The 13767-nt window shown below is 36.6% G+C and overlaps 1 protein-coding gene and 1 long non-coding RNA gene across 4 annotated transcripts in view; one reads left to right on the top strand and one right to left on the bottom strand.

Annotated features, from left to right (window-relative positions):
* Nucleotides 1-9811, bottom strand: part of LOC138706418 (uncharacterized) — a 67421-nt gene extending 57610 nt beyond the window's left edge. The window contains exon 1 of the mRNA XM_069835707.1: nucleotides 9452-9811. Within this exon, the coding sequence (XP_069691808.1) occupies nucleotides 9452-9586 (135 nt within the window). The 5' untranslated portion in view covers nucleotides 9587-9811. The remainder of the gene's footprint in view (nucleotides 1-9451) is intronic.
* LOC138706421 (uncharacterized) overlaps nucleotides 1-13767 on the top strand; it is a 107586-nt gene that overhangs the window by 79021 nt on the left and 14798 nt on the right. The gene's annotated exons all lie outside the window — the stretch shown is intronic.

The raw sequence follows: 13767 nt of genomic DNA on the forward strand, positions 1-13767 counted from the left end.
CAGAATTATGCTTTCTTCATACCTAATACTAGAGAGAGACAATAGCCTATATCACTCTGACCTGGCATTGCCACTTACGTCCCTATCTCACGTAGCTCCGCCTGTGAGTCCAGCGGACTCCCTGATCATGTAATGGACATGGGGCAAAACCACAGTTTAAGACAACACAGAACGATCACAAGAGAGGGACACAGAGGCCGTGTCTATCGAAGGGAAATAATTTCCATTTTCCTGTCGGGAATCGAACAGGTTTCGCCATGCTTGTAGCTGGAAACGCCAGTCCTTGAGACATAAGGGAGGACAAAATGTTGTAATGTGGATTAATTAATGCGAGGAGCAGTAATGGTGTGAGGAGGAGATCTTGACAGGCTGTTTGAGCTGTGCATAGGCACGCATCAGACTGTTAGCTTTATTTTAATTGAAAGCGACTGCTTGGTCTAATTAAATTAATTGCTTATTTTTAAGTTGGGATGACATGTTTATTATAGCGATAACCCTTAACCTCTAGAAGACAGAAGAACCGACGAAGGAATTTGTGATCAATTAGATCTCGCAGCTTGGAAATAACCTGTAGTTAGAAGACGTGAGCAGGTGGGATAATTCACTGTATTATTGTACTATCGGGGTTCAATCGTGGAAGCCAAATGTTTGAACAGAATTCCATTACTTTATGGACTAAGAAAGCAGACCACAAAAAAGACTTTTCCAAATCACCGTGGAAATTTTCCAATTCAGTATTGCTCTTTTACCCCAGCGACACGCCGCGGCGAGCGCTGAGAAACAGCCGCATTTCCAGTAAAACTTACATACATTAATACAATAACTAATAGAGAAATAATAATTTATTTATTTATTTTATTTATTTACTAATATTTAATGTCCTGTACAACAGCCAGGGGCCAATAACAATTCAGCAAATGACAGTATCATTACAAAAACATTAATAATAATAGAAATTACAATAAATAAAAGTACATAAGAGTAATTATTAAAATAAAGACAATTACAAATACTGATAATTTAAAATGAAAGAATGGAAGCTTATAAATGAATATAATACAAATGATATAAATGATAAGGAGAATAATATTATAATATATATCTAAACCGAAGACATAAATTAATAATAACCGACATAAAACTCCAAAAAGTTATATACTACACATTAAATGGATCCAAGTTCAATTCATACATATTAGCATATTTTATACATCTGCAGACTGGAGAGAGAGAGAGAGAGATTTAGAATTTCTATTGTAAAAAAAAATTATGAAATCTTAAACCCTTAGCAGGAATACGAAGACTGATGTTGCTTAAGAAGGATTCACAATCAATATCACCTTAATGTCTTTACAAAAAATAAATAATCAAGATATTGTTGTCCGGCAAATAAACTACAGCAATTAAAATATTTGCAGTTAATCTCATGTATACAGTCAACGGAATTAGGTGAAAATCTATAAAACACAAGGAAATAAATTTTCTTTGAATATTCTCCAATTTAGCCGAGTCAGTGGAAGTAATGGAATTCCATACAACAGATGGATATTCAAGCTTGGATCTAACCAACGTAGGCCTATAGTATAAAATTAATAGACACAGAGGAGTAGAAAAAGAATAAGTTATAGAACTGATTACACCAAGCATTCTTAATGAATGGGTATAAAATATATTGAACTTGATCATGGAAATACAATTTAGAATCAAGCAGGACACCAAGATCCCTAATACAATCTTCCCTAGTAATTATGGCATTATTAAGAGAATAATTAAATTTTAGGGAAGTAGTGTTCCGTGAGAAAGAAATGACAAAAGTTTTGGATTGATTAATTATTGTCAATAATAATAATAATAATAATAATAATAATAATAATAATAATAACCATAATTATCTTCATTAGGGTAAGGTTTTCTTATCATTGTTACCTCCACCGACGTAGCCTAGTCGGAAAAGGCGCTTATCTGCCGATCCGGAGATGTGCTCGGTCGCGGGTTCGATTCCCGCTTGGACTGATTACCTGATTCGGTTTTATCCGAGGTTTTCCTCAACAGTAAGGTAAATGTCAAATAATCTATGGCGAATCCTCGCCAAACTCGCTATCACCAATTCCATCGACGTTAAATAACCCCGTAGTTGATACAGCGTCGTTAAGCAACCAGCTAAAAATTATTGTCATCTTCATCGTTTTCATTATACATGCTGTTGTCATTTTCATAACCATGCTGTAAATAATATTATAATTTGTATCATGTTTGTAAGCATAATCATCGCAGTCATTGTTATTTTAACGAGATGATCCCGAATATTCGCTATGGAATTATCTGACATTCGGCTTATAGCTGGGAAGATCTCTGAAAGATTCAACCAGCCCAAGTAGGATTCGAACCCTCGTTGAAGCAAAAATCCCGCTCGCTAATCCCTAGACCACATTGGTGTTCATCTCATTTTCGTTGTCATCAGTCATCATAGTCGTCGTCATCGTGGTTGTTTTTTAACATCCTTGTCGTCGTCTCTTTAACATAATTACTAATATAGTTTTGATTATCATCGTCGTTTTTCTCATAATGATGTATCATCATCTTGTTGTTGTTTGGTCAACTGTCCGAAGGCAGGTCTGAACCTCACAAGTGATATCAAGAAGGTACCACTTACGAGGCAACTAAGCCAGGAGATAATGGATTAGGGTGACCAATTTCTTTCCCCCTCCATTGCATACATCGCCGACTAGCTACATAATCATCTTAATTACCATTATTATTGTTATTCTATTATCATTATTTTACTTGCTGTTGTTCTTGTTCTTTAATGTATTATTGTAATTAGGCCTATATCTTCATAATCATTTTCCTCCTCCCAGTCATCATCCATGTTAATGAACAACAACAAATTATTGCTCCGTATTACATCAGAAGAACATCGCAGACCTGCTGTTTCTATGTGTGAAATTAGGACTCTTGCAATTATTATTGCCAACACTTGATTATAATTACAGTTGAGGAGAGTTGACCACAACCACAATCTCCTCCTCTTCATATCATGTAAATTACAGGTGGGAATTGAATATAATTTCAGTTTTGAATATTCTTGAGGAAATTATCATATCAAGACAACTGGGAGTATGATTATTTAAGCATGTGTAATAGTTCTAAACATGTTTTAAAACAAAATGCCACATTAAGTTATACTCATATCACAGAATACTTAAAATGGAATAGGCCTACATTAAATTGTATGGATAGTGTGATTCCACATTGGATACTGTTTGTGATGTCTCTTCGTGTAATTATGAGAGAACAGAGAATTTTATAATATTTTCAAATTGGTACTTTTGAAAGGAAGATTGCTAAAGAATACATAACGAAGCTCTGATTTAAAATTTTGTAATATAATACATGTTCCTTTTCTGCTATGTGTAGGCCTATATAAAAATAAGGTTATTAACCAGATTTATTTAACTGGACCATCCTGTCTCAGGGGTCATAAATATGGGACCTGATCCTCCAGGTTGAGGGTTAGGTAAAGGGCTAACAACCCCTCCCCGTAAAAAAATGCATTATTATAGAAACCAGCGATGACGGATATTCGGGACCGGTGGAGGTTCTTAACTCTGGAATTATGCGTTATTGGAACGACAGTATAAAAATTACTATCATAGTAGCAGTAGCATTGGTGGTGGTAATCAAAAATATAATTACGATTAGAAAAAAAATGGAATAATTATCTCTGATTCAGATTCTGGCTGATATAGCTACAGTGCTCTCATTTTACGAGGAAACTAGTTTACAGCGGAACCCCGGCATACACTTTCCTGCGTATCATGCTTGCACCTGGGAGGAGCGTGTTGGCAAATCAAGACATTTAGCAACTACAGAATAAAATAAGTCCACGAATTTAAATCATTATTAAAAATATATGTAAACAAGTTTATTACTCACCATTTATTTCAGATACTATTGAAAATGATCTTCCGCAATAAGATATCCCTCACATCCTTTAAACAAATTATTTTCCACTTTCTGTAATTCCGCGAAATCTGTTTGATGAAGTTCCTACACAAACCTTTGTTTATATGGTCGAAATTTCCGTAGTCTGGTCGCTTTGTGGGTCGATCCCATGGATAGGCCTATGTTCGTTTCCTGCGCTAGACGATTAAGTGATTTTCTGGGACATCTAACTCTCCCGAATATCCCCAAGTTTATCTCCAGTTAAAACATGTCTTTTCCGCTTCCTCTGTATATCACAAACTGAACCTGTTGTACGCCACTTTTTCATCAACTTCGAAACGCAAGATTTTTAGGAGCAAATCTCCGAACGCAATCTCTGTTATCTTTTTTCACGTAACATTCAATCAACTAAATTCGCTGTTCAGCCGTATACTTCATTTTTCAATCGATTACTTAATACAAGTAACAGTCTCACGTTCCGGTACAATTCTCAGAAGAAACTAACTGCTGGGATGTTTTGTAGAACTAGCTTCCCACGCTGCGGTCGGGAGAGCAGGAAGTCGGCCGTTGGCAGAATGTTGCAAAGTTTCCTCGTAAAATGAGAGTAGGTACTGTAATGTCAGGCAGTACATCTCACTTGACGCACTTCCAGTAAAATAGTGTCGTAACTCGAAAATTGTGTTCGTAAAGATATGTTATTTCCTAGTAAAATACTTCTGTAAATATATTTTAATAATTATAGGTACCAAAACCTTTGATAATTTACTATTCTATTATTACAATTTCATACCTCCAACCAGTAAAACAGTGTTGGAAAAATTTACGAAAGTAATATACGTGATTTTCGACATACGAGGATGCGATGTGTCACAGAAAGAACGGTTGTTGCATACATCTCAAGTCTGATTAGTGAAATATGTTACTAGTCAGCGATGTATGCAATTAAGGGGAAAGGAATTGGCCACCCTACCGTATTATCTCCTGGCTTAGTTGCCTCATGTGTCTCTCTTACGAGATTCCGTCTTCAGACTACTGACTAAACATAACATAGCTATAGTCGGAACTAAATAAAAACGAAATGTTTAAAAGAGAAATGAACTGAATATGCGTACAAATATTTAATAAATGCACTATAAAACTGTTAGGCAAGTTATAGAAAGATCTGGACTGAACACAGTAATGCAATATGTGTCTTTAAGATCTTCTAAAAGTAATGAAATATCACGTGATAGGAGGAGTAATACAATGTGTGACTTAAGATTTTATAAAAGTAATGAAATATCACCCGATTGGAGAAGATACGAGAAGCAGGAGAAAGATTAGAAGCAAGAGCATGTCATGAGCAAGAGGATTGGGAACAGGGGGGGGGGAGAATTAAAAATATGGTGAAAATAGAAGTAGGAAGAGGGAGATTATGAGCTGGAGAGTTACATAAGAGCAAAAGAAGGATTAGGAACAATAAGATTAGGAGTAGGGGAAGGATTACGAACACGAGGGTTAGAATCAAGAGGAAGATTAAAACAAAAGTAGTAATAGGAGTAGGAAGAGGTGGATTGGGAGCTGAAAGAGGATAAGGAGCAAGAAGAAAGAGATTTGGAGCAGGAGAATGGGAATTTGGAACAAGAGGAGGATTAGGAGCAGGACAAATGGGAGCAAGAAGAGAATTTGTTGACATTGTCTGCAATAAATTACGAAGATGTTATGGAGAAATGGAATCATGACAAAGAAAAAAGGGAATACTTACCTATCAATTAAATCAAATTACATCTTGAACTTATCAGGAATTGAACCCCAACTCTACCATGGAAAGCCATTACACCACACACTTGATTAATGGTATAGGCTATATCTGATTCTGTTATTTTCTATTTCTATGTCCTTTGTGTTTTCTTTTGCCACTGCTTTAAGGGAAAGTTTTGCTGTCACATTGACAATATTATTATTATTATTATTATTATTATTATTATTATTATTATTATTATTATTACCACAACGGTCTAGAGAAAGAAGACGTCATTTACTTTCTTCAGAATGCTTTTATATTGTAGTTATCTTATGTTGACATTAAGTATCTGCAATAGATTACGAAGATTTGTCAAAATCTGACAAGCAAACATTCTGAGTTATACTTTTTCTTTCACCATGTAAATAATGTCAAAAGAAGTGCTTATAGAAATTTTGGCCACTCGACCGCAATTACGAAGACCGTAAAAAAAATAAGTTCACCAGGAGCCGTAACAGAAAGAAAACACAATTGCATTGGAAGAAAAGTTATTGGAATAGACACAGCAATTGTTGAGCTATTTTTCAACATATTTCCCACCGGAATTGAGACATTTGTGATATGGGATCGACAGAGAGGTGCAGACGGCTGTCAAACGCTGGTTCCGATCTCAGGCGGCTGACTTCTACGACACAAGTAAAAAACAAATGATCCCATAGTATGACAAATGTCTCAATTCCAATGGAGGATATGTTGACAAATAGCGCAACAATTGCTGTATCTGTTCCAATAAATCTTTCTATGGAATTGTGCTTTTTTTTTGTAAACTGCCCCAGAGAAAATCACTTTCTGGACTGCCTTGTAATTGCGGTCGAGTGGCCAAAATTTGTATAAGCACTTCTTTTGACATTATTAACATGGTGGTAGGAAAAAAAAAGCAACTTTTTTTTCTGCCCCCATGAGAAGTTTGCTTATGAGTAAAAAAACCTCCGAAGGCTAACGAGAATATGCTTTGCTTCTTTACGTGAAGCTACTACTAAATTATGTTGTGTGTTATTTCCTAATAGGGTACAGGTACCTCTATTTCTTTTCTTGCTTTGCCCTTCAGGATTCTCTATCGTATCACGGAACATTGTTCTGGAGATAAGCCTACATCTGCAGTCTCAGTTGAAGCAAAGCAAGAAACTGGTAGGGGCGACAAACAGGTGACTGGTAAATTTTGTCGGAAACTTTCTCATTCCGGGATAGGGTTTTTACGTGTTATAACTTCCTGATTTATTAGCCACTCATATCTTCCGAGAAAAACCATGCTATGTTATTATTATTATTATTATTATTATTATTATTATTATTATTATTATTATTATTATTATTATTATTATTATTATTATCGGCCAGGTAACTCCGTTGGTAGAACAACTGACTACGGACTGGAATGTCCCATGTTCAATTCCAGGAGTTGGCGAGATATTTCTCGATACCAAAACTTCCAGGACGGTACCGGGGTCCACTCAGCCTCCTATCAAAATGAGTATCTGATCTTTGTCAGGGATGGGAATGTAGTGCCGATCACACTATCTCATTGTAGTGCTGAGGTCATGAAATTATGGAGGTCTGTTTCCATGCCTCTCATACGCCTTGATGGAGAATACATTATTATTATTATTATTATTATTATTATTATTATTATTATTATTAATGTAATCGTTTGATTTAAGGTTCGGACTCTTTTAACTCCGTCTTCTCTTCATAATTTAAATCAACATTAGACATTTCATGTGACAGTACTTTCTGGCGATGTCAGCATAGCGAAGTTCCCACCCATTTTCCCGAATCCGCATTCTCGAATATCCAGTTCCCAAAAAGTCATTTTCCTGAAAGTCTCTTTCTCGAATCTGTGTTCCCGAAGCCACGTACCCGAATTTCATTTCATATTCACTTTCCCGAATATGTCTCAAAATTCCCGAAAAAGGCAATGACATTCGTTGACAATTTAATTTTTCTAAATTATTATTATTAGCAATAGTAGCAGTATAATGTAAATAATAATAATAATAATAATAATAATAATAATAATAATAATAATAATAATAATAATAATAATAATAATAATAATGTAATCGTCTGATTTAAGGTTCGGGCTCTTTTAACTCCGTCTTCATTCTCTTGTGGCAGTACTTTCTGGTGGTGTCAGCATAGCGAAAAGCCTGTTCCCACCCATTTTCCCGAATCCGCATTCCCAAATATCCAGTTTCCCGAAAAAATCATTTTCCTGAAAGTCTGTTTCTCGAATCTATGTTCCCGAAGCCACGTACCCGAATTTCATTTCATATTCACTTTCCCGAATATGTCTTAAAATTCCCGAAAAAGGCAATGACATTCGTTGACAATGGAATTTTTCTAAATTCAGCATGACTGATAGACATATTATTATTATCATCATTATTATTATTATTATTATTATTATTATTATTATTATTATTATTATTATTATTATTATTATTATGTCAGATCGAGGTGGAAAGAAACTGGTTAAGTATATTTGGTGGTTAAGTATACTTGAAGAGTAGGAGTGGTGCAGAAGATAAAATTCACTGGGTTTTTAATCTAATGAGGTACGTTTCAAACAATGGTCTGCGCGAACAATAACGTCTGGATCCTCTCATAATGTGAAGTGTTGAAAGGGCTTGCTGAAATATCGTTATTCACACGCGCCTAATGTATATAAAGCCCGTTCGGAGCTTGTGACACCCCAATATTAAAACTGAGACTCATATGCTTCTGGCACTACCATTTGCGTCCATTTATTCCCTATATTTGATTATTTCGATGTTACATACATCTCTGGCATACGAGCTCGTGGCAAAAGGCAGGCTGTTCTCCCACAGTACGAGGTGCAAATTGTGAAATCAGTATGATGTTAGTATAAACAACGAACATGATACAAATAATTTATCGAAAGGACATCACATTCGCCTGCAAGTAGTGTTCGATAAACACCACCCAAGCTTTTACACCGCACTGACTCAACTTCAAAAGACACTCGGACCATTATTGCAGAATCCGGAATGAGTACACGCGTGCAGGCACAGCCGAAGAGAAATTAGTCACATCTTCCAAGACGAATTGGACTTATTGTTCAGGACTATCCAACCTACAATGCCAGTAATAGACGTCTTGACTGCCTGAGGACACTTGGTTATAGTTTCACTTTATAAATTTTGAATACAGCATACTCAGCACTTCCACAGATTGAAATATCGTATCTTGCAATACATTTCTGCTCAATACTTAATTTGTATATCACTTTTAGTACCATAAGGGAAATTACCCTTCGGAAAAATATAAATAAAAGATATCGGGAAAATGTGAATTCAGGAAATTTGATTTCAGGAAAACGATTTTTCGGGAAACTGGATGTTCGGAAATGCGAATTCGAGACAATAAGGCACTATGGAAAAATATATATCTTCAATTCCCTGTCGGGAACAATTCAAGTATTCAATAATCGAACGGAATTTTACAACACAACGTTCCCAGACTTCGTTACGAATGTGGTATAAGGAATAAGTAAATTATGCAGGGGTTATGTGATTAAGAATTGTTGTTTTATGTTGTAAGAGACATTTAAATTAGTGTTGTGTGTAGTAGTATTTCATAGACAGATGAATAAAATTATCTAACAAAATAAAATTTTGCATTAAACTTGCTAGAAATTTTGTCAGATATTAAATCTACACAGTTTCTTCGAAATGTTATTAGCGTATCTTTACTGTCACTTACCTGGCGGAGCCGTTCCTGGTGGATAGCGCGGAGTCCCACGGGACTGGATGACGTCACGGTAGTGTTGACGTCATGACCGCAGGACGTCACGAGCAAGAGCCCGGCGGCGAGGAGGGCGGGTACGAGGGGAGTCATGGTGGCGCGCTGAACGGCGTCCGGACGGATGCGCCGTACTAACGCACTGCCGCACGCAGTCGTGACATGCCGGACACACGCACAAGAACGTACACACGCACTGCGTCCAGACTTGTCTGCTGTATAGCACGCACTTCCGACTACGAGTGGCAGAGTGCGTACGAGAGAAAGAGAGCCAGTCCCCCCTCGGCCCGCTCCCCGCGCGGCTCTATTATAGGATCCTCTCTCACTCCAGCTCAGCCCTTTGAAGTCGCCGCCTCTCTCCTGCATTATGGAACATCTCCAGCCAGCGTAGGCTCCGACACACGATATTCAGGGGCCAGGGTTGCCACCTATCGGCGCCTTCACACAAAATTAACATCACGTAGGCCCGAATGTTGAATCGTTCCCCTCACCAAACCTCTCACTTGTGGTGAGTCTTACAGAATACTGGAGTAAATATTAATACTCTGTAAATTGTCGATTTCATGCTCTGAACCACTGTGTTGTTACATTAATAACGTCTCTGAAAAAATACATCAGAATTCTGTAATAATAATAATAATAATAATAATAATAATAATAATAATAATAATAATAGGGTCATACTTGTGGAGTAATGGTTAGCGCGTCTGGCGCGAAACCAGGTGGCCCGGGTTCGAATCCCGGTCGGGGCAAGTTACCTGGTTCAGATTTTTTCCGGAGTTTTCCCTCAACCAATATCAGTAAATGCTGGGGCTACTACTACTATAATAATGGATGACTTGAATATGTTAGCAGAAAATCCACAAACGATTACGGAAAACACGGAAATTTTACTTGAAGCAAGTAAAGCGGTAGGTTTGGAAGTAAATCTCGAAAAGAAAAAGTACATATGTCTCGTAACCAGAATATTGTAGCTACAAAATGAAAATATAAAAATTGAAAATTTATCCTTCGAAGAGGTGGAAAAATTCAAATATCTTGGAGCAACACTAACAAATATAAATGACACTCGGGAGAAAATTAAACTCAGAATAAATATGGAAAATGCCTGTTATTATTCGGTTGAGAAGCTTTTGTCGTCTAGTCTCCTGTCAGAAAATCCGAAAGTTAGAATTAAAAAAAAAAAACAGTTATATTACCGGTTGTTCCGTAAAGTTGTGAAAGTTGGACTTTCACTTTGAGAGAAGAACAGATATTAAAGGTGTTTGAGAATAAGGTTCTTAGGAAAATATTTGAGGCTGAGAGGGATGAAGTTACAGGAGAATGGAGAAAGTTACACAACGCAGAACTGCACGCATTGTATTCTTCACCTGATATAATTAGGAACATTAAATCCAGATGTTTGAGATGGGCAGAGCATGTAGCACGTATGAGCGAATCCAGAAATGCATACGGTATAGAGTGTTAGTTGGGAGGCCGGAGGGAAAACGATCTTTGGAGAGGCCGAGACATAGATGGAAGGATAATATTAAAATTGATTTGAGGGAAGTGGGATATGATGGAGACTGGATTAATTTTGCCTTTCGTATTTCCTCTTCTTCTCTATCTACTGCCTTGGAGGTTCCATCTTAAAGCTTCTTTCTCAATAGAATTTTCTTTCCGAAGAGTATGGTCAATCCATCCCCATTTCCTTGGTTTTATCTGTATATTGATTTGCTTTTCTTGTGTTCTTTCCCACAATTCTTTAAATTGTGTTTCGTCATCAAATATTTAGGATCCTTCTAAAGCAGCGAATTATAAAACATGTAGTAGGAATTAATTGGATGAGCGAGAGATAATACTTTAAAAGCGGTAGTGCTGCCACAGGGCGCAAGAATGGCTGAGGAGTAAGTCAGTAAACCATCCTATATTTTCACAGTCGGATATCATTCGTCTTTATAGGTCGTTACTCTTCGTGCGACAACTGAACAGTGAACTATCATATTGTTTTCATATTGATTGTTCTTTCTTTAGCAACTTCGCTCTGAATAGTGTGAGGAAACGGCTAATACAGATCAAAATATTCTCGAAGTATGTCTGTGAGTCCGTCCATGCACTTATTTTGTTCATCATTTTCATCTTACGAGGTCCAATCTCTGTGTGGCACGGAACAGGTGGCAGTGATAGTTCGTCCCGAGTCAATTACGTACCGGTAAGAACAATGACGTCAAGTGACAAATTTCTGACGTTTTGTGGTAAACAACGTCAAGCCAAAGAAGAAGAGACACTTGAGGGACATGTTAACTTCATGGCAGGCAGCACTTCATTTGAGAGCATCCGACTTGAGATTAGAATTAAAAGGGGTTCAAAGCACTCGCAGGATTCTGCTCATTAATTTTGTTATCCCATAAGAATTAAGGATGAAAAATTTCCAGAAAAATTTAACATGGAAATTGTATAAGCTCTTTAGTTTAACACTTTGTTCAAGATGACTTTTAGCCTATAAATCTAGGTATATTAACAACTGATGTAGCACTCACCGTTTTAATTGATAGATGAACTAAAATGCTGCTCAAATAGTCACCACTTATTGGTTAGTGATACACAACTGCTAGCACAATGTAGGCCTACTAAAGTCAAACTTATCAACTTCTCCACTATAGGCCTATACGTACAATCAAAACGGAGTACGGTTTGGAGTTTCGGCTGAAATAGAGACTTTTAATTTAACAGATTTTTTTTTTTGGCACATTCTGTGGTGTCTTCGTTAGCGATTTAATGAACATCATGGAACAATCTAACAAGATACGAGCTGTCAGGTTTAGAACAAAGCAGTCGACCATTTCAACAATGAAAGTGACAGACTTGAGCCTTCTGAATTTCTCTTACACACGTGACATTTTAATCACTAAACTGTTTAAAGACTGTCTGTACTATGTGGCCGCATCCGTGGCTCAAGCACTGGCGTGCTGTTTTTCCATCTAGGCGGCTCGAGTTCGATTCCCAGTCAGGTCGTGATAGAATTTGTGATGGACAAGGCAGAAGTTGCACACTCTACCTTCCTCTCATTTCATGTACCATTCGCAATAGTAAAAAATGGCCTGGATTGAAGTATTGTGGGTAGGTTGGGTTTTTGTTGCTGATATAGGAAGGGCCAAGGACTCCGAGCCTTGGAATTATCAAGTACTCGACTGAGGATGGAACCTTGAGAAATTCGGCTTTTATTTTTTCATTTGTTGACTTTAATTTAGTTTTAATTTTTTGGTTCGTCTGTTTTCTTATTTCTTGATAATCTGACTTTTACTCTTGCTTTTTTATTTGCTTTTAAATTATTTTATATGTAAGTTGTTTTCGTAATTTATGATTGTATTGATCTTTTAGATTTAGACAGGATGGCCCCCTTTCAGTATCGTATTCACGAATGCCACCCAGGCCACCTGTCGGACTAGGGCAATCATCACATGTATAAGGTGCACAGTGAGCCTGTGTCCCGAGTCCGGCCATCGAAAACCCAAACCAAGTCTACACTATGTAATTCTGTCTGAATGGCAAACAGTTTGGAAAGGATGAAAGCTTGCAACAAATAGCTTGCAATTGGGTAGGGCTATGTAAAAGATCAATCAAATGGAACGAAAGGAACGGAAATGAAATTCGTATGAAATATTTCTGAACGCATTTAAGAAATTATATAAGCAGAAAGCAGGTCAGGAGATTAAGTTTTCAACACAAAGTGGAAAATTACAGACAGGAGAAAGAAATGACACCGACAGCAAGTTGTTAAGAGTGGTTCAATTAGCAGAGCTTGGAGTTCAAATGTTATGGGATCCTGATATTTTTTCGGTACTAAACAAATGCAAACCAATAACTCAATTATTATTACTAAGTTCTCATTACACAGAATATATTTGTAGGCCTATAATGAAACTCGGATCTGGTTTAATAAACACTTCCTTGAACGCAAAATAAAAGCGAATGTTGTATGTTAACAATTTTAATAATAAATTGCTGAATTATAAAAATCTGAAGTAAATAGTGACAGTTTACAGCTTCAAAGAGTTCATTCTATTCGTAATTGTAGTGTGAACACCCAAAACACAACTTAGATTGGAGTATCAATGCGTATAGTTTTGATAATAACTGTATTTTTAAGTAATTGTGGTCAGAATATTAATTATTATTGCAACAGAAATTTGATTCGACTTATAAACTCGGGTATGCTTGTTTTTCCTTATTTTATTGTCTCTAATCATTAGCGATTGTTTGCTTCCGAAAACTTATGTTAACGTCACAATCCCAAT

This window comes from Periplaneta americana, chromosome 9 (assembly GCF_040183065.1).
Source record: "Periplaneta americana isolate PAMFEO1 chromosome 9, P.americana_PAMFEO1_priV1, whole genome shotgun sequence".
Lineage (NCBI taxonomy): Eukaryota > Metazoa > Arthropoda > Insecta > Blattodea > Blattidae > Periplaneta > Periplaneta americana.